Here is a 25,472-nt window from a genome sequence, read left to right as displayed (position 1 = left end):
TTCCCTCAACGGGCCTTCATTCTCCGCGGCGTCTCGCTCGCGCTCTGCCGCCCCTCGCCCCCACCGTCCTGCTACAGGGCTCATCCGGGTGGCGCTGCTTTGCGCCAGGCACACGCGATGGAGCAACGCGCCGACTCAGTCATCCGAGCACGGCCCCTGCCCCAAACGCCACCCATCCGCCCCCGCCTCGCAGGTCGCAGGTGCTCGGCCCTGTCACCACCAGCGGTGGTTTCGGCGCTGGCAGGGAGAGGAAGAGAGGAGGAAGGGGGGGGGGGCTGCCTGGCTTCTCCCCACACAGAGTGTGACACCTGAGCCCTGGGATGCCACGCACTGGGGTGTTGCCCCCCTCGTCATGAGGGTGCATTCTCATCCCAGAGAATGCACCCTCATGACGGAATGGAAAGAGGAGGCGGGAAGTGGCGAGACGGGGCGAGCGATGGATAAAGCCATCAACTTCCGCTGATGCTGCTCACGGTGTCTTCTTCACGGCATCTGCATTGCCAGCCCGGCAACGGCGGCCGTTGGTCTTGTAGACGGAGGGAGTGGGTATGGGGCAAAGTGCAGGGAGAGTGACTAATAAATGAGGCCCAAGAAGATGACAAGTGTGTGTGTGTGTGTGGGTGGGTGTGGGTGGCAGTGGTGCTGGGGGGGGTCGTCAGTACATGTGCGGTCCATCGCAGCAAAGGCATCCCCGTCTGTGGCGGACGCGCTCCATTCCTCGGTCTCCTTACACGTGCTTTCTGCCTCGAGAGGCGGTGGTGGTGGCAGCGGAAGGAGGGGGAGAGAGGCCAGGATATCCACAGAGCAAGGCAACGCATAGCATACTGGAACGCAGAGATAACGTACGCACACAACCATTCCCTTGCGCGAGTTCGCCAGCCTCGTTTCAGTGCTCCTCCTTCGAGCTCTTTGGCAAGAGCGCTACTGGCGAGCAATCTCCTCGTCCTCCTCGCTGTCGGAGCCGATGTGGAACTGGTAAATTCCAGGCGTCAAGGAGGTGACGGGGTAGTGCACTGCCGCGTCCCTGAAGGGCACCGGTCGACCTTGCGAGCGATTCTCACCGTCGCCGTCACGAGCAAAGAAGGCGGCGTTGCCGCCGCCACCTCCGCGTGACGTTACGGAGGTGCTGGCGAAGAGGGTACTGCTAGGAGGCTGCCCTCGTGCGTCTTCAGAGATGGGGCTAGTGATGGGGACCGATGACACCGCTGCCCCCGTCGAGGAAGCCCTGGGACTCCACAGCCTACTTCTCTGTACCTCTGCCCCCATGTGTGCACCACCCATTCCCAAGGCGCTGCTGTTGCCGCCGCCGTAACGGCCGACGGTGCTTCTGGCGTTGTCCGTTGCGTCTGGCACACCACGTCCGCTGCGACTGTTCACAGCATGCTGTCGGCGCTGCTGCGGATACTGCCCGACTGCGTGTTGCAGCTGCGCCTGCCGCACGCCCCAAAACGAATGGCGTGTGTACGCGGCTCGCCAGAGGGTGAGGCGGGAGGGGAGGATGAAGTCCACGAGGGGACCGACGTCGACCCTGTTGTGGCGCAGCGAGAAGTTTGGGTTAAGGTAGCCAGAGGTGTAGAGCGCATCGTACGAGATGGGCAGCAAACGGCGAGAAAATTCATCCACCGCCGTTGCATCACTCGAACGACAGCCTGCGTGTTGCTGTGTGTGCCACCCACCTGCTGAGAGCGAGGCTTCGTCATGGGGGCGTGCAGGGTGCTCCGACGTTGAAGTGGCGGAGGACGATATGGAGAAGGATGAGGAAAGGGCGTGTCCCGAGCGCGGCAGCGGTGATGCCGCGGATTCGACGGGCACACCCCAGCGTGTGGTGTAGTCAAAGAAGTAAAGATTTCGAAGGAGGTCAGGACGCGCCGACGCCGGCAGCGGCGTAGACGAGCGACAGTCCATCGCCACCGTTTCCTCCTCTCCTATCTTTCCCTCTGGGCCGAGCGGCAGCGGCGCAGAAGTGCCGGTGTTGGACGGTGACTGTGCCGCGGCGGTTCTCTGCCGCTGCTGACTACCGGCTTCAGCACTACCAGACGTACCCTCGTTGCTTACGCTTCTGTGGTGCACGGCGAAGGGCTGCCTCTCTTCGGCTTCGCTGCAGCTGCAGCGACGGCTGCCCATAGCCGACTTTCCCAGTCCCCGCCCTTGCTGCTGCTGCTGCTGCTGCTTCTCCTCCACCTCTAGCCCTGCGTCGCCCATCAGGGTGGCCGAAGTCAGACGATGGAAGGATGCGTCAATACAGGCGGTAGACCCCACGCTTGCCTCAGCAACACCCGCCTCGCTGGTCGGGTCCGCGCCGAACGACGGCAGCGCTGCCTCCGTCGTTGACGTCGACCGCGGGAGCTGCTGGCGCACCACGCCCGGCGTGGCGGGGGCACGACGATTGAGCACGCATCTCGGGGGCAGAACGGTGCTGGCGCCGGCGCCGTCCTCCGAGCGGGTTGTCGACGTGTCTTTGTGAGACGCCAGCTTGGCCGTCACAGACGCTGCTGTGGACACTGCTGATGGCGTCGCCGTCGTTGTTGAGAGCAGAAGGGCGCACCACTGGCTCAGCGACATGCTACCCTCTGCCACCCGCTGGGCCTCTACCTGCTGCTCGCAGTTGACGCTGAAGGTGCTGATCAGCCCGCTGTGGAGGAGGTCGAGTAGGAGGCACACAAACTGTGGTGTGTACTCGAAGCACACAGGATAAAGAACGACGAGCTGATGTATGGCGTCGAGCAGCTGAGTAAGAATCGGTGCTGCCTCGCTCCTTGACCACAGCGACGGGAGAAGCGACACTATAGGAGGCTTCGCTGACATCGATGCATACGCCGAAGACGCATGCACAGCCGCTGCAGAGGCACCGCGGCTCTGGCTTGCGTCCTCCATCGCCGCGACGTCGCCTGCCCCACTGCCGCCGCTCAGCGCCACACGCGCCTTCTGCAGCCATCGATGCAAGGCCCTCTCTCTTAGCCCATCAGCCCCCACGACCTCGTCTACCTCCACAGACTCCTCATCGAAAAGAGGCGCAGAGGTGGCGTCGCTGTCATCGTCGTCATCCCTGACGGCAGCAACTGTAGGGGTTGACGGCGAGACACTGCAGCTAACTTGACTTCCCACGCAGCCGCTCCTACGCTCACTCTCCGCGGCGGCCCTCATTTCGTCTGCTGCTGATGAGTGAGCGGCGAGGATGGGTTGCGACGGAAAGGCTGCCGTAACGGTATTACGCTGATGTGTCTCCATCGCCTGCGTTTGCGCTGCCGTTGCTGCGGGAGGCTGTGCGCTCACCCTCTTCGCAGCAGCAGAGTCTCGATCGTCCCGGCGGAGTTGGTCCCAGTAGTTGTCGACGTTGCCGCCTATGGCTGTTGAGCGTAGCTGCGTTGGATGCCCAAAGCAAAGCACCTCGCGCTCCAGCAAGATGCAGAGGCCCTCCACTGTGCGGTAGTAGGGGTCTAGCAGCAGCTGCGTGAGGATGCTGATCTGCGGGGTGCGGTCCCAACCGTCGGAGCAGTTGAGAAACACCACACCGGCGAATGTCTCGTGTGCGCTGTGCTCGTACGATGCCAACGACGCCTTGAAGCTGCGAGCAGCCCTTGCTGCAGCTACTGCTGGCGTCCGAAACCCGCGCCGTGATCCCGACCCTGTCGCCGTAGCTGACGACGACGACAACGATGCCGCCTTTGGCAGCCGAAATTGCGTAAAGGCGTGGCCGACAATGTATGAGAAACAGTTCGCTGAAAGGCCGTTGTGCTGCATGGCGGGCACGTACAGCGGGTCGGTTGGGACCCCGCAGACACGCCGTGCCGCAACGACGGCGGTGTTGAGCAGCATAGCAACGTAGGTAAGCCACTCGTGTTGTGCTGCCGGCATCATGGCAGTGACGGACGCGCCGCCAACGGTGGTCATGGCGGAGAAGATGGCACTCCATCGCACACCTCTGAGCGAGAACGGAAGGCGAGATGCTGACGACGTCGCGGTCGCTGTGTCCGCGGTTTCTTCAGTTGCCACACTTCCTCCTGGTCCAACACTCTCGCTGTTACCGTCGCCGTTATCGGACTCACTGAGAGTTGTCTTGAGAGCCGCTGCTACCTCTGTGCCACCAGTGCTGTCCCTCGCTTGCTGCCGAGTACTCGGACTGCGCCCTTGCAGGCGCGGCAGGAGTGACGCCAACAGTGGCGGAGTCACGCTGAGTCCTGAGGCAGGTCGTTTCGCCGTTGCGGGCAGCTCAGCTGCTGCAACCACCGCCGCGTACGGCGGCTCTCCCGCGTACTGCACATATTGGGTCTCGAGGCAGCCACTTTCGTTTCCTCTGAGCTGGTACGGCGCGTCATGTGTTAGGGACGCCCTCAGCCTACGCCACGCCCTCTGCACGCTGTGAATGTTTGGCAGTCCCGCGTACTCCACACCGCCGAAGGGGTAGAGGAGGAGCTCCATGCTGCCGCCCCCCTTGCCCACATTCCCGAACGCCGCTTTGGCAGAGCGGAGGTCCATCACACAGATCTGCTGAGTCGTCACACCAGCTGCGGCGGCGAAGGCGTTCAGCGTTAGGCGAGGAGCGTCTCGCAGCGACACCGCCAACGGTGACGGCTGCATCGGAAGCGACGACGACCCGGTCGGCGCTGCCCTGCCAATCCGCCCACCCGTCATGCGCGATGTCCACTCCAGCGCCGGACCGGTCGGCACCTCGGCCACCAATGCTGCCAGAGTCGGTTGCGCACTGCGGACAAGCACGCCACCGGTTGGTGCGTAGTAGAAGGCGACGGCTTCGACCCGGCGAGACATACGGTGTCGCCCGTCTACCTCGCCATTTTCCATCGCGCGTGCGAGGGCGGCGGGGACGACGAAGGTGGACGGGTAGGTGGGGCAGAAGGTGTACTCCATGTTCGCCGACGTCAAGCACCAGTGCTCCTCTGGCAGGCCTTGGCGCACAAACTCCCGGGCGGGGTCGTAGAGCCACCAGGTGTTTGCCAGCGCGATGGGGCATCCGTGCGAAGGCGGGGGTGGTGGCAGAGAGAGCGTAGAGACCTCCATCGACAACAGCGACGGTGGCGTGGTCGTCGCTGCTGCCGGGCCCGGTTCAGCGGCTTGCGCGTGCAGCATAACTGCCGCCACGGTGACGTTCTTCAAGAATGCCTGCATGAAGGGCGAGGTGGCACCTCCCGGCGGCAGCACGTTGGTGGCGAGTAGGACCAGAGGCACCATGGACCACAGGCGGCGGGCACTTGATAAAAACCGATTGCCATAGCCCGGAGATCGTTGCGGTGTCGGCGGCGTGCGCCGAGACCGTGATGGACTGGCTGGCATCCCACTGAGCTGTGTTGAAGATCGAAGTGGAGTGCACAACAGCCGGTGGACCTCGTTCAGCACCGTCTCATTCGCAAACTCCAGCCACACTGTCCGCATCTCTGCAGACTGCAGCTTTAGCACCACCACAGTGGACGGCGTCGTGAGCGATGACTGCTCTGGCTGGCCCAAGTGCGCTGGTACACACGGGTGGTGCTGCTGCTGCTGCTGCGCATTGGTGCCCGTTCTTGAGGTCGTTGCGTTGGTCGTCAAAACGCGATGCGCCCGTGAGGTGGACGGTGTGCGGCTTCCTGCGGCACCCCCGCTGCCAGAGGCCGGCACGGCTGAGGTTAAACCTGAGGTGACGGCCACCGCAGACGAAGGAGTGAGGTTGGGTTGTTCCTCCAGGTGGTCGTACAGCTTGCGAGCGTGCTTGGTAGCAAAGACGCCGCCGACGCTGCGGTTCACCGCGCACGGCGTGACGGACACCAGGCTGACGCGTGGTAGAATCAGCAACTCCACCACTTCCTCATCGCTGCTTTCGCTGTCGTCGCCGTCGTCGTCGTCGAGGCTATTGTTCCCATCCGTGTACTTCGAGCGCTCAGCCTCGCTGCTACCTGGAGGTACGCCGTTGCGGCTGAGGTTGTCTCTACCGCTGCCGCCGCTTCGTTGCTGCCGCCTCATTCTCTCTCGCTGGCGCTGAACTTCGACTGTTGGCAGAGCGCGTATGATGATGTCCTGCTCCGTGATGTACAGCCCACACACGGCATAGTACAGGCTTGGATTCTTCGCCACATCCCGTGTGGCGTTGCCGCTCCCGTACGCGGAGGCGTAGGCGCCAGTCGTGACGGGCTGAGGCACAGTCAGTGTCGTGCGTGGCACGGAGACGGCTGTGGGGGACGCGGTAAGGGTCACATCCGTTGCCGTCGCTGTCGCGGTTGTGATGGACAGACCAGCCCTCGGTTTGCCACCTGTGCTGCCGTTCGTGGGCTGGCTGCCACCTCCACCGCTCCCCATGGCACATTGCATCATGTTCGGGACGGACAACTTAACCGCGTCGAGCACTGTTCGCGCCGTATCAGCCACATACCGGTAGGTGGCGGTCAAGCCCGCCTTGCCAGCACGACTTAGGTCATGGATGCCACCGCCTGCGTTGCCACCGCGTGAGCCGGACACCACCCCGCTGGACGATGGAGGGTAGCGCTGTAGGTAGCTTTGATTGTGTACGTGAGCGCTGCTGCCACCATCATCGTCGCCGTGCTGCGTGGTTATTCGCTGGCTGGTGATGGGGTCGTACGTATAGCACCACACAGGCACATACTGTGGAAGCAGGTTGAGGCTGTCGAGCTTGGCAAGGGAGGGTAACAGTCGGCCACGGCGTATTCGCTCCAGTCGCTGTGCCGCAATCGCCGCGGTAATGGAGGAGGAATAGACGGAGGCCGAGGGCGCAAATGAGGGAAGCGCTACGGGGGAGTTGTGGAGCTGCTGCTGCTGCTGTGACGGTTCCTGTTGCTCAGAGAGCAACTGTGTCACCGCCGTGGAAAGGGCTGCCACGAAGGAGGCAGCAGAGTACACGCCTCCACGCGGTCGCCGGTGGCGAGGCGTCTGCGCCGCCGTCGTGGCCGCACCAATGCAACCGCGATTCTCCAGCCAGTGCTCCTCGTCCAGTGGCAGCGTCTCCTTCCATTCCTCCGACGGCGCTGCCCCGATGGTACCTGTGGTGTACGTGCTGCCGTGTACACTGCCGCTTATGGCGGTTCTGACAGTCCCTTGCCCCGCAGCACGCGCTGTTCCGTTGCCTCTGTCTTTCACCTCGTCAGTGCTGTCGAGGCTGCTACTGCCAATGCTCTCCCATGAATCGATGCGGCTTCGTTGCATTGTGCTGGACGCCGGGTACTGAGAGGCCGGTGCGCTCTCTGCAGCCGACGCCGCTGCTGCGTCCCTGACACCACGCGTGTCTCGCCGCTCGAGCAGCCAAGCGGTGGCTTTAGCCTTCTGCTGAGCAGGCGGCATTGCCGCGCACGACTCGGCAGCCGCTGCTGTCGAGTCTCTGACTCGCTTGTGGTGCCACTGCGCGGAGGACGCATTGCGCATCCCATTCAAGAGTTTCGGGGACAGCGGAGAAGGCGTATCGGACACTGGGCCGCTAGACGGGAGGAAGCTAGGGAGTACCTGAAGAAGCTCTGCAGTCGCCACTGCCGCCATCGTTGCCGAGGGCACCGGCACCGACTCCCTTCCTTGCTGTACTTGAGCCCCTCGTGCAGCGAACGGTGTGTGGGGCGACGGCAGCGGTCTGCCATGAACTGCTGCGGCAGATGCGGCTTCTATGACGGCCACATCGGGGGCGCTGCAAGAGCTCTTGCACGGCTTCGAAGCTGTCTGCACCGTAAAGCTGATGTGCGTTGGTAAGCGACTCGGCGGCGGCTGTGGTGTGGAACAGTGAACAGGTGGCAGAGCGAGCTGACGGTCTGGTGACGGACACCGCCGCTCGATGCTGCTTGGGGAAAGGATGTCCACACGATACGGCGAGAACGGTGGCGGCCGCGATACTGGGGGGTTGTATACTTCCATCAATGGATTCGCGGGATGTGGTTGCAGAGGAGGCTGTAGTGGTGATGATAGAGGCGTGGCCTCCACCGCCGCTACCTCGACTCTAGGCGCCGATGCTGTTGGTACCGTGGGTGACGGTGTTGTTGTTGTCCCTGTCGCCGCCCGCTGCCACAGTGTCCACACATGCATTGCTGTACAACTGAGGCCGCATGCGTCTTGCAGCTGTCGCTCCTCCGCCCGATCGGCAAGATCTACCGTGGCGTGCGCCAGCGGTGACTTCAAGGGCCTCCACGACTGTGACTGTGCGGCAGTCGGGTCCCCAAACATTCGGATGCGCTGCCCGAGGTAGAGCCCCCATACAGCCTCGAACGGCATGTGCGAGGAGATGGGGGGGAGCCGATAGCACTGGAGTCGTCGCTGTACTTGCAACGATGTCAAGGGCGGCGTTGGAGCACCATCCCCATCGAGTGTTTCACCAACTGCTGCGCCTGCATCTGCCTGGCCGCCAGCCATCGCCACCGCTGCCGCAGCGTCCTGCTTGCGGTTCGCCAAGTACGCGATGGAGAACTCGATCGACATCAGCAGCTGTTCCACGAGAGACGCGGACGTGTAGTGGTGCAGGGCGGCCAAGGCGGCGGCAGCGGCAGTGGTGGTGGTGACGGCAACGGGCTTGTGAGATGCGGGTGCCTCTCGGTGTTGCTGCTGCCGTTGGGAAGGGCGCACCGCAGAGCTGCTCGCCGGAAGGCTCGCCAACCGCTGATGCCAGTACTGAAAAAGAACAGCTAGCAGCTCTGGCATCGCGGTAGGGCAGGATGAGGCCACAGTGACACTGTCAGCTTCTTTATCCAGAGTCGTCGCGTCAGCCTCCGCCTCGCGCTCGCTTGTTGTTGTCGTCGTCGTCGTCCCCTCTCGCTGTTGCTGCGGCAGGGGGGGCTGACTTGCCTGTGTCGTGGGCTTGCTCACCGCCAGCACCTTCGCACTCATGAACATACCGGCCACGAGGGAGCTGTTCCACTCACCGAGGTGCACCAGTACGTCAGACACAACAGCCTCCATATTCTTCTCCTCGGGTGCTGCTGTTCCCGCCTCCCGCAGTATCGGAGATTTGTCTATCGAAGTCCCATGGTGGTCACCGTCCGTGCTCATCGAGTAGGATAGCAGCGGGGCGGCTTCGGGGGCGAACTCCGGCGGTGGATTCGGCGGCCACGGAGGAATTGGCCACACTGCTCGACAGACGACTCGAGCAACGCCAACCGCCCCTGTGCTTGCGTCTGTGCAGGCGCTCGGTGAGGGAGGTAATGGTTGCTGCGCCGCATCGACTTGCAGTAATTGGCGCCTATTCGCTACCTCATCGGTGGCGCCAGCGCCTCCGCGTGGGGCCGATTGTGTGCCGCGGTTGTCTGCCCTCATGGCCGCCAAGGCAAGGAGGTAGCGGAGCGACGCCACCGGGGCCGAGGCGAAGTACAGAGGCAAGAGGGCGCGCGGCTGCGACGGGCGACAGGGCGCAATGGAAGACAGGACGGAGATGGCCCGACCTGCAGCGGTAGTCGTGGCTGTCGCTGCTCGGGCCAAGTCAGGGTTTAGCAGCCTGCACTGCTTGTCCACCATGCCGTGCGACGACATGCTGTGCAAGAGGGAGGGCAATACAGCGACCGCCGATACTTCTGAGTCGGCATCACCGATCCCACCAGCCATATCGTCGTGTCCAGCAGCCGCAGCAGCATTCGTGGAGGCGTCGGCAGCGGGTGCGATAGTGGGCAGATACACCAACAGCGGCTTCGCTGTCGTGTCGGATGCACCCGATGGTGACACGGGAGAAAGGAGAGAGGCGGTCGTCCGCGGCGGTGGTAGCGGGTGTGCAGTCGCGTGCGTCAAACTCGCCTTCACGCCTGTACTTTGACCAGAGCTATCAACATACTCCTTGTCGTCGCTTCCTTCCTCCAGTGCCCTCGGCGTCAGCTTCCATGGCGGCGCATCAGCGGATTCTCTCAGCACTGGCTGTGCCAGAACAGCGACGAGGCACGGAAACCCGGCAGCTTGCAATCGTGCCCACACACCGCCGCCGGGAGCTCCAATCAGCGGCTTGTCGGACACATAACAAGCAGCGCCGTTCGCAGGAGGGCCGTGCGATGCGCTTGTGTCCGAGGTGCGGGGTGCGAGGTCTAGGATGACGATGCTGGTTTCCATGTCTACCTCTGGTACCGCGAGAAAGCCGGTGCTGTCCCGCTCGGTGGCGCCATCGGCATCGGTGACTGTCGATGGGCCACGCGAGGGTGCCCAGGCGGCATCGATACCGACTACGGACACCGTCGGCATCGCGGAGAGAGGGGGGGGGGAAGGGGAAGACAGTGGAGAGACTCGAGCGTCCCCCGGACACACTACTTCTCAAGCAGAACAGCAAAGAAGGGAAACACGTGACGAGAAGAGAGGGAAGCGGGTCGACGGCAGACGCATCCTCTACCGTCGGTGTATATGAAGAGAGGGGGTATGGATGTATCGCTTTCTCTCTCTCTCTCTCACCACAGTCGGGTACGCCCTACACGTACCTGACTGCCTAGAGGGAGAGCGGGGGGGGGGGAAGGCGGAGAGCCCTGACCAACACATACACGCACCCGCACGCGCCACAGCCGAAGGCCAAAGAGAAACCTTCCCACGAACGGCAATGCAAAGAAGCCGCGGGCGAGCCGGCAATAGCCGTGAGCAAAGGTGGTGGTGATGGTGCCGACGAAGGAAAAAGAGCACCAACAGAAGCGACACGAGGGGAGATCAGCAGAGGAGTGCCGGCTGCTGCGTGTGCACGCGTCTGGGGAATAACGCACACTGAGGAACGGAGAAGCACAGACAACTCAGTGTACAGGGCTGCCTGCCCCTCTGCCCAAGCAAAGGCGAGTGAGGTGAGGGAGAAGGAGCGGTGCAAGCAGAGAGACACGCAGCGGCGGATATCTATCGACACTCCAACGTGTCTCGACGACGACGACACGAGTTCTCTTGACGGAACTGTGGAGGCCGAGTGTTGATACCGGGTGGCGGTAAGACCCTCGGCGTGTGTCGCTCTTTACACCACCGTGGATGCGTGCGGATGTGCACGTGACTGTGTTGGCTCATGAGTGTGAGGGAAGAGCGAGAAAACGAGAGAGGGAAGAGGGTATCAGCGTGGGCGCCATGAGTGTCATCATAAGAGAAGGCAGGGCGAAGAAGATGAGGTAACAAGGGGGAGGAGGAGAGGGTGAGAGACACGATGGAGAGAGTGAAATAGCCATGGAGAGCCTCACTTGTTGGTGCTATGCATGAGGTACGTGCGGGTATATACTGTCATCCGAAGTTTCACACCTGGACGAGCTGCCGCGACTCACAGAGAGGGACGCTGAACAGAGAGGAGGGGGCCACGGGCTCGTCCTTTGGGCGCCCGTCCGTGGCTCTCTTCTCTTTCGGTTTGCCCTTCGCCTTGACGCCCTCATGCTCTGTTGCTTGATGCACTGTCGCGGCGGTGGAGTGTGCTGCGGAGGCCTACGCTGAACCTCTCCACCCTATCCCGCATCTCCCGCTCGCCCACTATGAAGAAGAACAGATTAAGACATGTGTGTCTGCACGCCGCAGCTGACGCTCATCAGCACTGGTACGAGTCTGGTCGCGTCACTTGAAGATATGCTGAGGGAAATGGGCCCCACCACCACCACAGCTCAGAGATGACCCGTGTCGTCACAAAGTGTGGGGACGGGGGGTGCGTCAGGCGTGATGAAGGGTGCAGCTCGGCCTTTTCATTGCTTCCCTCAACGGGCCTTCATTCTCCGCGGCAGAGCGGCGTCTCGCTCGCGCTCTGCCGCCCCTCGCCCCCACCGTCCTGCCACAGGGCCCATCCGGGTGGCGCTGCTTTGCGCCAGGCACACGCGATGGAGCAACGCGCCGACTCAGTCATCCGAGCACGGCCCCTGCCCCAAACGCCACCCATCCGCCCCCGCCTCGCAGGTCGCAGGTGCTCGGCCCTGCCACCACCAGCGGTGGTTTCGGCGCTGGCAGGGAGAGGAAGAGAGGAGGAAGGGGGGGGGGCTGCCTGGCTTCTCCCCACACAGAGTGTGACACCTGAGCCCTGGGGTGCCACGCACTGGGGTGTCCCCTCTCTCCCATCTACCACCCACTGCCTCCACCCCACCCCACCTGCTGTCCTCGCCATTCACAGCGCTGTACTGCTGGCACTACTGATTCTTCTTGGTGTGTGGGTCCGCCTGCGTCTGAGGAGAAGCGGCGGCGGCTTCCTCTGCGTCCGCAATGGGCATTGCTGTGGTTGCCTTGCTAGCGAAGGAGGAAGTGGAATTAGTAACGTCGGCCGCTGGGAGGCTCAGGGCAGCCTGCATGGACTGTACGAGCTTCTCGCTATCCTTCTCCAGCTTTTCACGTTGCCGGCGAATCCGTTGGCGGGCCTTGAGCACCGCCTCATCCTGCCGTCCTACTCGAATAATGAGCAGCACGGCGTCCACCAGCATCATCGTCACAAGGCCGACCACGGCGTACAGTGTACACCACTCCGACGACAACCCGTGTAGGTAGCCCAGATAGTAGCCAACACCGGCGCCGGTAAGGGTCATTACCTGGATGTCAAAGCCGATCGAGACGTCACGTAGAAACAGCGCATACGACTTCTCAGTCGTCTCCAGACTTGCCGACACCGCTCTCGACGACCCCCTGCCAACGCCACCGGAGAGTAACCCATCCGTTCCGGCCACGTAGGGTGGCACGCGCATCCGCGACGGGTCCAGAACGCCGTAGTCACCAATGTCCACTGCGGCCAAGGAGCTGCGCAGCGCCTCTTGGTGAGCCGCTGCTGACGCGATGGAGGCGCCTGACCGTGCACCGCAGTGGTGCCCACTTGTCTGCCCATGCGCCCGAGCTGACAACAAGGCGTAGTAGTACGTGCTGGCTGCTTTGTCAATTGCATCGATGCGTGCATTCTTGCTGAGGCGGTCCGGGTTGTCGTCCATGGCCGTCACGGCAGGGTTGAGGATGAGTGCGAAGGTGGGGCCAGTGGCGGCTGTAGTAGCAGAGGAGGAAGAGGACATGCCTGCCTTGGACTCTTCCATGGATCGACATCGCGCTGCTACGGCTGCCATGGACACATCCGACGGCGACAATACACGCTGGACGAGGCCCCATGGCAGCAGCAGATCGTAATCGTGAAAGCACACCGCGACGGGCTGGGCATCGGTGTAGTGCGCGTGAGGGCTTCGATTGACGTGGGCGCTGTCGAGACTCCTCAAGTCTTCGTTCTGGCCGCGTTTAAGGTCCCTAGGGCCAGCGGCTGCGGTCGCCGTGCTCGTTAGCAGACGCTCCTTTCGCAGTTGGTGGTGCTTCAGCTGCTTGCACAGGTAGATGAGGCTCCAGAGAGAGACGAAGTCGCGGACAAGGAGGGCGATGGTGCGAGGCTGACGGAGCGTGGTGGCACGCTTGAAGTGGGAAAATGCATCAAGAGCCAGCTGCACTGTGGCAAGGGGCCCGGTGACCTGCTTGGGGTGCTGAGCCGGCTGCGACGGCGCTGGTGATGGGATGGGCTGCTGGCGCTGTCGAAGGAGCGCATCGATCCGTGCTCCCGGCTGCACTGCTGGCGAGGTGTAAGAGGTGTGCATGGTGTGGGGGGCGGTCGTTGGCTTTGGCTTCTGCGCTTGCTCTGTTTCTTGCGGTGGCGGCGGCTGTGACGCTGCTTGGCACTCATTAGCCGCCGGGCGAGCAGTAGGGATCGGCAGCTCGCCACAGTACCAGCGTACGGCGTCACTGATACATGTTATGAGCCCGGGAAGATGGAGTGGTGGTGGTAGCGGGCAGCCGGAGGTGTCGGTGGTCGTCGGGGCTCCGGGTGCGTCGCCGTTCGTTCCGTGCTGCTGATCCGGGGCTTGAGAGTTATGAATGGCTCTCGACAGCAGCTGCCGCTGACAGACCAGGTAGATCCACAGTGCGTCCTCCAGCTGTGAGGGTGACTGCGTGTGTACAAGAGCACGCAGGCGTTCTTCCATAAAGGTGAGACGAACTTCCTCTAGTTCAGGCACACTGACCGCCGCGTCGAGGAGCCCAGCCAGCGCCGGGGTGATGAGTCGCACGTAGACCATAAGTCATGTAGAGCGAGCGAGCGAGAGCTACAACATTGCGGTGTGCGTATGCGTACGTTATTTTTATAAGGAAAGCGCAGAGCCTCGTGGGAAAAAGTCAGCGAAGTGAGTAGTTGAGGAACAGCGAAGATGCACATCATAGTCCGGCTGTGTTGTGGATGAAGAGTGTCCCCACAACGCTCCCCTCCCCAGGAAAGACCCAGCACATCACATGGGTATCCACGCTGGCGACTATGCATTGAAGGTGAGCACGGGTACAGGAGAGGTAGTGCGGCTCTTGGCTGCATCGTCCGCCCGCCCCTTATGCTGCTCTCTTCCACCGCTCAGAAGGCTGTGTATTCGCTTGGTATCGTATCCCCCACCATCAGCGTGGTCATTTTCCTAAGGAGGCAGGAAAAGAAAACGAAGGTTTGATTAGGTGCACCCCCATCAGCCATCGCCGGCCAACACGGACAGCGCCTGCTGCGCGTAGGAGGACAGCAGCGCCTGCATGCCCGTCTTCATGGCTGCCTTCGCCCCCTCTGCGTCACCGTACATGATCCTAACGCCGACGACAGTCGGTGTTGAGGCTTCGGAGACGGCGCCATCTTTGCTCTTCTCGCCTGCGCCGTGTCGGTCATGCCAAAGATCCCCGAACACGTCTTTGATCTCTGCCACGATAGGGGCGGTGGCCGCCACCTGTGCGGGGGAGCTGAGGAGGCACACGAGAACGCCAGCAACGCAGTTCTGCTCTTGCACCCCCTCCTGGTGGCCGTTCCATTCCATCGCCGCCGCTGGTGCTCCACGCGCCGGCATAGCCGTCGTGCGCGCCACGTGACTCGCCACAACCGCTGTCAGCACACGCCGCGCCTTCGCCATGTACCCCGGCTCTGCGATGTCGACGGCGAGGAGGGCCGTGTAGTGTGCATGGGACATGGCAAGCGCTCGCGTGGAGTCCGGCGAGGCCTTCACCTGCGCAGCTTTTCTGGGGCTGTGAGTCGCAGCGACGCACGTGTGCTGCTGCGCAAGTCGTACTCCGCCATCGCGCCGCACTCGCAAGCGCGGCAGTGCATGCACGTCGCAGCCGTAGAGGGTGATGCGTGTCATTAGAGGCACCGCGCTGGACCTCTGCGCTGCGGCGCCAACGTTGTACGTGGGGGCTAACAGTGTGGAGCGCACCGTCAGCACGTCTGAAAAATGGTCTCGATGAAACAGCCGCGCGACAAGCGGAACTGGAGAGGGCGAAGTTGCGCTGTGCGGGTCGATGTCCACTTCGCTCAGCCACATTACACCGCGCGTGTCGTCGCCGACATGACTGTTCTGCCCACTGCTGCGACGACGCTTTCCACTCCGTCGGCTTGGGTTAGGCTGTAGCCATGATGCTCGTCCGTCGTCATCACTCCTATCACTCACATCAGCGGAGACCGCCATAGCTGTGAATGAAGTTGCCGGCAACATCACGGACACCAGCCACCGTTCTCTTTCATTCTGAAACAGCCAAGCAAACGCCGTTGAGTCCACAGCGCTGGTGCCGGCTGGGGATGCACGAATGGCAAGGCGCTCGCGGTGGCAGTGGCTCTCAGTGCTCACCCAGATATAAATACTGGTGAGCTGCAGTGCTGCTGCAGGGCAGCAACGACGAGAGCGGCCGCAGTCGTCCGCAGAATCCAGCGACACGTCGACGGCATTGGAGAAAAAAGAAGCTAGTGAGTCATAGGAGGGCAGAGTCTCTGCGCCAACACCGCAGCTGAAGACAGTGCTCAAGGTTTTGTTCAAGGCGGACTTACATATGGTCTTCGCGTAGCCTAGACCAGAGCTTTCCTCCGTGACTGGGATGGACGCTGCAGAGCGCATCGAGGATCCATTCGGGGCCGAGGGCCATGCGGTTATGGTGCTATACGCGCCTCTCGCCAAAGCACCGGCAGGCTGCACCTGCGCAGCGGCGAGAATCACATCAGCATCGCCTACAGAGAGCATGGCAGCAGAGCAACCGCAGCTTAGGCGTGCTGCTCGCGCGTCGTCACTGCCGTCATAGGCGACACGGTGCCGCTGCGCCGCACGCGCCTTCGCCGCGTCTCCGCGGCCGGGTTCAGTCGCGCAGAGACCGCTTCCAAAAGCCGCATCGCGTCCCATCGTGGTCGAGGGTTCTGACTCCGAGATGGAGAGGTCCCACATCAGCTGCCCGTACTCGCTCATGCTGCCTCGAAGCACCGCCGTGGTGAGAAGCTGGCGGGCCACGCGCGCCATCGCCTGGGCTGTCCTTTGCAGACGCCACTGCTGCCGCCACGTGGACGCTGTCGCTGTTGCTCCCTTTTCGTCTCGAAGCGCGCTCCTGTAACGGCGTTGCATCAGGCCCCCTCGCCGAGTGAGTGCCGCGCAATCAGCTTCATTGCCACCCTCGTTGGCGCTGCGTGTAGCCTCAGCTGTTGCCTCTGCTTCACGGAGGTTGAGCACATACTGCGCTGCTGTGCGCAGCGTCGTGTCGTCTTCGTGTGTCAGTCGCATCCAAAGATGCAGGTATTCCTCAATCAGTGGAACGCACGCGCGAGCGAAGACGTCCACGGAGGAAGCAGGGATACCCGCCGATGGCGGTCTCTGCGCGAACACACCGGGCTGCCGCGCTGTCTCTGCTTTGTGGTGCTTCCAAAGTCCCTCGTCGTTGACACTTGCCGGCACTTCTTCAACAGCATCCTCAACGCTCTCGTTCCCGCTGGCGACACCTCGCTCCACCTCTCTGTCGATACGGTGAGACGCGGGAGGGGCTGCTGATGATGCAGGACGTTTTTTCAGCGGAGACCGCGGCGTGAAGCTGTCGATCACCGCCATCGGCGGCGGCACCGGCAGAGGACGCTGACCGCCCCACAGAGGTGGGATGGGCGGCACCAATGTGCCGCTCTCGGCGTTGTTGCTGTTCAATGCCGACTCAACGTCGTCGACCACAGACGCGGAGGAGGACTTGTCCCTGCTACTCAACAGTTCTGACTCCTTATCGTCGTCATCACCAGCACTCTCCGCGTCGTCCTTGCCGTCTCCCGGCAGCGTCTGCTTTAGTGGCTTCAGGTGACTGTAGCCCAACATTGGGGCGCTGCTGCTACCGCTGCTGCTGTTGCTGGTGCTACTGCCCTCGTACTGCGCCACGGCGGGGGGCGGCGTTGTGGTGTCGGTGCCAGCAACAACGACCGGCTCGCGCTTGCCAGGTGTGAACACGCTGACCGCTGTGGGCATGGGGGGCTCGGGCATGGGCGTGTGGAACTGAACTGGCGGCATCGAGAACGGGGGTGGTGGGGACGCCGAGCTCTGTGCCTGAATATGCCGGTGCGGCTCCACTGTCTCAGCAGAGTCTTCCCGGCTCATACTTTGTGGCCGCTCCTGATGGGTTGTGCTCACATCTCGGGGCCCCCTCTCACTGCCCTCTGTAACTACCTGTGTCTCAGCGTTGTTTCCAATCATGTCCGCTAGGCGCTGAGTCGGCAGTGTTGTCGGAGACTCTACGACAACGTGCGCGTTCTGCGAGTTGCAGCGCTGGTCGGCGTCGTCGCTGTAGTTGTCTGGTAGAGGAACAACGATGCAGGGACCCAACTCGGGCAGTGCCAGCGCCCTCTGCGGTTGCGAGGGAGGCTTTGGAGGGAAGGGAGGCGGAGAGCTCGGGTGTTGGTCGCTTCTCGTCACCTCTGCTGCTGTCTCCTTTCTTTGGGCGTCAGCCTCTTTCTGCTTTGCTTGCCGCGACTTCTCCCCCGCCTCCGCTTCCGCGCGGGCTGCTGCGGCTGCCGCGTAGAGTGGGTTATCCCGGATAGCGGTGATCAGTTGCCGGGCTTCGCTGATGACTGCTGGTAACTCAGCGTCAGACTTCAACGGCGACACAACCACACCCAAAGCGTGCCGCACCGCTGCCTCATCACTATGGCTCTCTTCACCCTCGTCGTCCAGCACGTCGTCATTACCGCTGCCGTTCAAGAGGCTGCTCGTTGTGGACACGGATTCCATCTCCATTTTCTCTGCCCAGTTCAGCGCTTCCTCATCGGACACAAGAGCGGCAGTGGTGTTGTCACGCACTGGCGTCCTTTGCCAATGTCGGGCTTGGAGGCGCAACTGGCGACACCGGAGCAGCATCTCCGCGCGGTGTGCTGGCAGCGACGCGAACAGCTCCTCACTGGTGTCCGACAGCCGCAGCGCGGCGACTTCGCTGTGATAGGGTGGGCAGTAGGCTTCCAACACCTCCATCAGGTTCACGGGACACCCGAGTTGGCTGAGCAGAGCTGCTTCCTTGTCGAAGAACGGTGGCGAGTCGCGGCCCGTCTGCTTGCCCTCGTCGCAGTACGCGTCCGCGTGGCAGCCCTCGTCCCCGCCGTGGTCCCCGTCGTCGCTGCGGTTTGTCGACGCGGCACTTCTCCTCGACAACGTCCCCGCTTTCGACTGAGGTCCAGCGCCGCCCTGAAACCCTGACAGGGGTCGCACAGTGCCGTGGACGACTGGTGAGCTGCTGCTGGTCACCACCAACGCGTCACGGACGTCTTCGGCGCTGGTCGTTGGAAAGCCCTTCGCGTCTGGGAAGCGCTCATACGCCTCGTGCGATACGCGAAACCCGAAGAAGGCGGGGTACGTGGGGAAGAAGAGCACTCGCTTGTTAACGCACCTCTTCTCTAGCTCATCAGCCGTGATGACAGGGTCAGAGTTCGGGTGGCACAGGTTCAAATACCATTCAGCCTTATCCCCACTCTCTGAGGCTGAAGCAAAGGTGGCAGCAGCGGCACCGGACGGTGCTGGCATGATTGGGTAGAGGGAGTCTGCCGCGTGTGGTGGCAGCTGGTGCGGAGTCTTACACTCCAGCTGAGCGTCGAGGCCCATTCGTTTAAGGAACTCGAGGCAGTGCTCGTGGTGCATCATGAGCTGGTCGGCCAACTCGGTGACCAGAATGGCATGTCGCACGCGCAGTTTAGGATAGACGTAGTAGTTGGGCAACACGAGATCCAGCACAGCGCGGTAGCGACCGTAGGTGAAGGACTGGAAGACGACGGCGCGCTGCAGCGGTGTCATGCGGGCTGACTTGCAGAATGAAAAGAACTGGAACCACTGCCGCGCTGCCCAGAAGTGGATGAGCTCCAGGACCACCCGTACCGGCTCGGTCTCAAGCATGTACGGCTGCTTCTCCAGCTCGCGGTACACCTGCGCGAGGTTGACACTCTCCGACGCGCTCTCTGGACACAGGCGAGGCTCACCGTTCACGATGACGGTGTAGAAGCGACAAAACGAAGAGCGGTCCTCGACCTTCAGCTCCTGTTGCAGGCCGTAGAGCAGCAGTAGCACAGAGAAGAGCTCGGCGTTGCGGTGCCGCTGCTCTGCCCGATAGAAGACGGTCAGGTCGGTGAAACACTGCGACATGGATTCGAGGAACTGCTTCTTGTCCTGCATGAACCGCTGGCAGCCGTCGGGGGAGCAGCAGAGGTACGCCCCGCCCACAGCCAGTGCGGCGACGGTGAACTCGAGCCAGCGCACGCGACGATAGCTCTCGCAGTGCAGTTCTTCCATGGGGAGCATTCGGCCTGTTTCACTGTCCACGTAGCCGTGAAGGCTAACGTTGCTCGGGGGCAGCTGAGGACCCCATGTCGTGCGGATCCCGCGAAACCTGTCCCACAGGTAGCCCCAGATGCGGAAAGCTTCCGTGTAGACGAGGTGTGTGTGCGGCACGCGCAGGTAGTGCTCGACAAGGAAGTGCATCGACTTCTCCAGCGCCAGCGGCGTCCGCTGTTGCGCTGGGTCTATTGTCTTGCCGGCTGCGGAGCGGCTGTATGCCTCTACTTGCCCCCACACGGTGTGGCGGCGTGCACCACCGCCAAAGGCATGGGTAGATGCGGAAGGCGAGGACGTGAGTGTAATGTGCTCGAAGTCTTCGCGCCGCTCCCGCTGCGCCGGATCGCCGCCGCACATGCCGATGTAGCGGCCGCGGATCAGCGGCTTGGCGGTCCAGTTGTCACGCAACTTGCAAAACTCTGAGAATGGCGATAACGACAGCACCATCGCTATATTCGCGTCGCTGTAAGGGACATCGACCGCTTCCGCAGTAGCCGACTGGCGCTCCTGCTGCTGCTGCTGCGGCGGCGGCGGCTGTTGCTGAGGACCGTATTGAAGTCTCTGCATCCGCAACGCACGAGCAGACGAGGGGATGCGTAACACTCTTGTCGTGATGGCTACAAGCTGACGCCGGGTGCACAAGAGAGAGAGGGGGGGGGGAGAGGAGAAGCAAGGTAAGATCTAGAGGATCGAGAGCCGAGGCATGAAAGATAGGCAGGGAAGAGAGGTGAGTTCAGCTGCTGCCGCCGCCGCCCCCGCAGAAATCCTGAACATGGCGGGAGTGAGGCTAACCGGTGAGCCTGTGGGTTCGCTTTCGTGTCTGGGAGCAGCTCATCATTGCGCGCCTGTGCCCGTTAAGACACACACGCACACACACACACACACACACACACACACACACACGCACGTACACCCACATGGACGGCTACAAGCGATTTAGCTGCTATCGTAGAGTGCTTCGTCGATGATGCGATATCACGCCAGCAGTCGTTCGTGCACGTGTGCCACACACGCATTCAGCAACAAGGCGAGTAGGCGGGGTTGCTGCTGATGTAGAGAAAGTGGAGTAGCGGCTACTACTCCAGCAGCAGAGCTTCTCGGCGGAGCTGGCGTGCTTACAGTTACCCTGACGGGTGAAAGCGACGGTGATGGTGAGGCTTGGTGGGTGGCCGTGCGAGGGAAGTTCATCCATCGTGGTAGGACTGTCTCTCTCAGTGCCGCCTCCAACCCTTCACCGGCGTCCGCTCTCTTGGCATTGATGGGACTGGTGCCACTACTCGCACGGCCGAGAGTGGCAGGTGTGTCTCGCATATGGCCATACGCGTCTTGCCGCACTTCACCTTTCCTGTTTCCCGACACGCCGGTGGTCACTCCCGCCAGCGAGGAAAGCGATGTCACTGCTGTCAGCGACGCTAGTGAGTGAGTGAGGTGTGAATGAATCACTTCTCTAAGCTCTGCCATCTCCTCTTCGGCCCACAGAGCAGCTTCGGCATTCGCTACGATTCTCTGAGTTGGCTCGGCAGCCGGAGGGGAGGCGCTGCTCCCGACAGCGGAGTTGTAAGCAAGCGCGCCTGGCTGCGGATCCGGCGATGCTGTGGAGGGCAGAACGCGTCCTGGCGGATAAGTAGCGACTGCAGTGCTGTTGGCGATCATAACAGCGCTGGTCAAGTCGTCCCACCCACACGCCATGCCGAGAACATCCCGAATGATCGCGTCGCACTCCGCCTGCACATCAGGCTGCACCTCAAGGCCCAACGAGAGGAGCGACACATCATCAGCAGCCGCGGCGGCAGTGCTTGTGGGAGGCGTCGGTGCACCATGGTCGTGACCACCGACGAGGTGATGGACTGCGGTCGGAGTGTCAGGGGGGCAGCAGTACTCATGACGTACTTCTCGAAGCACTTTGTCGCGCATGCTCTCCGCTGAGGCCGATGCGGCTGCTGCCAGCGCAGCGCCCAGAGTGGTGGGCAGGAGTTGTACAAAGGCGATGAGCTCCGCTTGGACGTGCTCTGCGCACGCCTCCACGACCTCTGCCACTGCGCGTCGATGCTGCTCCGCACAGGACCGTAGCTGAAGTGCCATATCCACCTCGTGCCTCTCCCGCCATGCGTGGTTCGCCTTCTCGAGCTCCACTTGAGACTCCGCACGCATGGTCTGGACAGCGTTGCGCTGTAGCCGCTCTGCCTTGTGCTGCTGCTCTTGAAGGGTAGCGCGCAGCTCCTCTACCTGTGCCTGTTGCGCCTTCCGTTCCTTCACCAGCGTCCGGACCGCAGTACGCTTGGTACCGAGCTCGTGCTGCGCGGCGGCGAAGGCTGCGCACATCTGCTCAACAGCATCGTGAATGGCACCGAGAAGGCGTAGGACGGGGAGGTCCGTATCGGTTGCCGCTGTTCGCCCTTCTCCTTTGTGGGCGATGGCAGAGAGCTGCAGCTGCCGTTCGAGCGTAGGTAGGTTGCTGTCGACGCGGGAATGGAGGGGCACCCTCGTGGATCCAGCAGCTCTAAGCTTTGCCGACGTATCGTCTTCCTCGCAAGTCGCTGGCGCGTCGGCCCAGCTGACAGCGGACATCACCACCGACGTTGTAGCGGAGGACACCGACGACGCCGACCGAGACGGGTGCACGGTCGACTGGACATCGCTGCTTTCGACACCGACACCCGCCGTTAGGGCGACGGCTCTGCCCGCCCATCGCCGCTTCTGGTCACGGCGAGATTTCCTCGCATCGATGCTGGCACTCCACTCCAGCATCGACGCGAGGGCCCTACGCGACAGGGCCGGTATGCTACCTGGTGCCAGCGTTGCTGCACTCCTCAGTACTTTTGCCGGCGGTAAATTCAACACGCGGCTTACTTCGTGTGTCCCCACCGCAGAAGCGCGCCGGCACGCCGGCAACAGGGACGCGGCCGGTGACCACAGAAGGTCCACAATGCCCTGGAGTGCCCGCTGTTCCTCTTGTCGCCGTTCCCTCGCTCGCTGCGACATCGCCTGCTGCGAGCGCAGCTGCTGCTCCCTTCTACGAAGTTTGCCCACTGTACTCAGCTGCGCGTGCAACGCGCCCTTCAAATCTTCCTTTACACGGACGAGTTGTGCGGTCTGGGCCTCGTACCGCGCCTGCACGGCTCGCAGCTCTTCACCAAGTTCACATCGCGCTGTTTCTGAGCTGCTGAGCTCATCCTTCAAGGCGAATAGTTGCCGTTGCACCGTCTGCAGTTCACTCTGTGTCGCCCCCAGGGCCTCTGTGCGACACGTAAGATCTGCTTGGACCTCTCGCAGTCGCCGGAACACTACATCGTTACCTTCGCTGAGGAGCTGCTGCTGCTCCAACAGCTGTGCCTGTGCCTGCACCGACGCCTCACGGAATAGTCGGTGGTACTCGTTCCGCTCATCCAGGGCATGCGCCAGTTGGGAAGCCATCTCACGTCTGCTGCTCTCCGCCGCCAGTAACGCGCTCTCCACCGCCTCACTGCCCTTCATGCAGCCTTCCACATGCTTGAGCAGTGCGGCGTGTTCTTCTTCTTGCAGCGCAGAGGCCGTCGTCGCCTCGTCCTGGCGAGCCTGTCGGAGCGCCTCCAGCTCGGCTTTTTGTGATGAGATGATGGCTTCTGCTTGACGCAGCTGCTGGCGGAGCAGCATGACCTGCTCTTCCGCCCGCGCAGTTCGCTGCTCCTCATGAGCACGCTCCAGCGCTGCTGTGGCGATGTCATGGCTGATCAGCTGGAGGTGCTGTCGCTGGTCCGACACCGTCGCCTCTGTGCGCTGATGTACGGTTCGCAGCTCTGACAGCTCTCGCTGCGCTTGCGCGAGGGCAGCCTTGTACTGACGCACCTGCGCCTCAAGCTGCTGCTGCTGCTGTTGAGCTGTCATCTGAGCCAGCTGGCGCTCCTGCTGCACACGACACTCGTTCTGTGCCTCTTCCTGCGCAGCCTCCGCACGAGCTTCGTCGAGCAAGTGCTTCTGCTCCTCCAGCTCTCGCAGCCAGCGCCGCTGCGTAGCTGCACTCTCCCTCAGCAGCAGCGCCTCCCGTGCCTTCACCTCCGCCAGCTGACGCTGAAGCTCCATCACCTGCTCCGTCTCCGGCTCTCTCCTCGGCGATGCAGAAGCGGCGCTCGCGGAGACACGAATCTGCTCGTCAAGCTGATCGGCTAGGGCCGTTACTTCCTGCTGAAGAGCCGTAAGCTCAAGCTTGTGCTGCCGCTCTTGCCGCGCCGTGTCGCGACTCTTACGGTGTAGTTCACGCGTGAGATGGTTGATGTGGTCCCGCAGCGTGTGTGTGTCCTCTCGTTTCTCTTGCTGAACGTTCTCCAGCTGCCACTCGAGCTGGGCGATACGCGCCTCTGCGACCGCCTCCGCCGCAGACGTCGATGCTGATGGTGCGCGTCGAGCGCCAGCTGTCAAGGAATCACCGGTGTTGTGGCCCAAAGGCGGCTCTCCAGCAAACATGGCGGCGTCTCCCGCGGCCTGCGCCGTGCCATGGGTGGTGGCGTGTGCGTGAAGCCCTGCCAACTCCGCCTCTTTTTCGGCCAGCGTGCGCTGCAGAGTTGTGATGGTACTCGTGGTGGCATGAGCAGCCGAGAGGGATGGGGAAGCGTGCAGGCGCTGCTCCTTCAGGTTGGCATGATCACTCCCCTCGGGAGCTTGCGAGCCTTCGTACGGCTGTCGAACACCCTCAGACAGCAAGGCCTTGGGCTCCGTCTTCCACCAACACACCGGCGTCGCAGGCCACGACGGGGACGATGTCTTCACCCTATCCGGAGAGAGTGCAAAGCCCGTGGCTGGTGGCGTTGGTACGACAGCCGCCTCCGCCGCCGCCGCACGACGACTGTGCAGCACAGTATTCTCGTCTTGCAACGCCTCGACGGTGCGTGTGAGCCGCTTGATCACGTTATCCTTCTCAAGCAGCGAGAAGAGGACCCGCGCAGCAACATCGCCCTCCTCTCCTTCCGCATCACTACGGACGCTGACGACCTTGACGGCATCTTCGCTGAGTTGGCGGTCCCCATGATGGTATGCGTGGACGCTGTTGGGGCTCTGCGCTTCGGTAGAGGTGACTGTGGCGCTTTCTTTGCCCTTGTGTGGTGATGCGTGTCGGGACGCTTGCGCGGCAGGAGCTCGTGCGGTTTGTGAGAGTGGCGGTGGCGGTACTTGAAAGCGACTGGAGGACGGAGACACGACCGCCAACGTTCCCGCGCGCGCTTTCTTCTCGACTGAGGTTCGCGGAGGAGAGTCAGTAGTGCATGCCGCTTGCTGATCTGCGGTGTCGAAGGTGACACGACAATGGGCTGCTGAAGGTGACGACGACGGTGCGCTTACACCTAGGAGAGTGAGGTTCGCTTCAACCTTTGGTGTCGTCACCTCATCCGGCCGCTGCCTTCTCCCAAAATCCATGTCGACGGGGGCCGCGCGAGTAGGTAGGCGTCGAAGGGCCGCTGAGGCCAGCTGGTAGGCAGTCACGGTCTCCGCTTGATCGGCCCATAAGGCGGTACGACCACTCCCCTCGCCCGCCGCCGTTCCTGCGCCTCGCCTTACATCAAGCGCTTCCGCCATAGCGGCATTGACGGTCGTGTGTCCAGTGCCGGTGCCAGTGCCCTTGCCTACCGATTCTCGCACCATATTTTCCTCCTCGTCCTCAGTGCTGTTCATGTGAATGACTGTCGTCGCGGTGGCAGTGGCAGGGACGTCAGCGGCGCTGTTGGCTGAGCGGTGTGGCGAGGAGGGGGTGAATGCGATGAACGGACTTGCCGCATCTGCATGGGAGGGGCACTGCTGGCGCGATACAGCATTACCCTCCATGCCTAGAAAGAGAGGGAGGCCGGGCTATAGCAGCAGTAATGGCAGTCGGTTGAGGATAGCGGGATGAGCCGACGACAACTCTCCCACCGCTGGTGGATGGCAGAGGTGCTTGATCTATGACTAGCTACAGACAGAGCAGCCGCTGCAGGCAAGGAGGAGTGCGGCTGGCGCCTTGCAGCGGCCTTCTAGTGCGCGCCACCGTACTGCCTCGACTAGCGCAAG

General features: G+C 62.5%; 4 protein-coding genes across 4 annotated transcripts, besides 2 other annotated features; all 4 read right to left on the bottom strand.

Moving 5' to 3' along the window:
• Nucleotides 1-202: 202 nt before the first annotated feature.
• Nucleotides 203-361: a repeat region.
• A 560-nt stretch (nucleotides 362-921) lies between these two features.
• Nucleotides 922-10,134, bottom strand: LPMP_120330 (myotubularin-like protein; the record flags this gene model as incomplete). Its single annotated transcript, XM_010698712.1, has 1 exon — nucleotides 922-10,134. One exon carries the CDS (start codon nucleotides 10,132-10,134, stop codon nucleotides 922-924), a length of 9,213 nt encoding a protein of 3,070 aa, XP_010697014.1.
• Nucleotides 10,135-11,641: 1,507 nt separating this feature from the next.
• Nucleotides 11,642-11,933: a repeat region.
• A 78-nt stretch (nucleotides 11,934-12,011) lies between these two features.
• Nucleotides 12,012-13,913, bottom strand: LPMP_120320 (hypothetical protein; the record flags this gene model as incomplete). Its single annotated transcript, XM_010698711.1, has 1 exon — nucleotides 12,012-13,913. One exon carries the CDS (start codon nucleotides 13,911-13,913, stop codon nucleotides 12,012-12,014), a length of 1,902 nt encoding a protein of 633 aa, XP_010697013.1.
• Nucleotides 13,914-14,342: 429 nt separating this feature from the next.
• LPMP_120310 (hypothetical protein) lies at nucleotides 14,343-20,027 on the bottom strand (the record flags this gene model as incomplete). The annotated part of the gene is made up of 1 exon (XM_010698710.1): nucleotides 14,343-20,027. The coding sequence occupies one exon, from the start codon at nucleotides 20,025-20,027 to the stop codon at nucleotides 14,343-14,345; it is 5,685 nt and encodes a 1,894-aa protein (XP_010697012.1).
• Nucleotides 20,028-20,435: 408 nt separating this feature from the next.
• LPMP_120300 (hypothetical protein) lies at nucleotides 20,436-24,845 on the bottom strand (the record flags this gene model as incomplete). Its single annotated transcript, XM_010698709.1, has 1 exon — nucleotides 20,436-24,845. The coding sequence occupies one exon, from the start codon at nucleotides 24,843-24,845 to the stop codon at nucleotides 20,436-20,438; it is 4,410 nt and encodes a 1,469-aa protein (XP_010697011.1).
• Nucleotides 24,846-25,472: the final 627 nt, after the last annotated feature.

The sequence above is a fragment of the Leishmania panamensis genome (assembly GCF_000755165.1).
Source record: "Leishmania panamensis strain MHOM/PA/94/PSC-1 chromosome 12 sequence".
Lineage (NCBI taxonomy): Eukaryota > Euglenozoa > Kinetoplastea > Trypanosomatida > Trypanosomatidae > Leishmania > Leishmania panamensis.
This window is presented reverse-complemented; position numbering and strand designations above follow the sequence as displayed.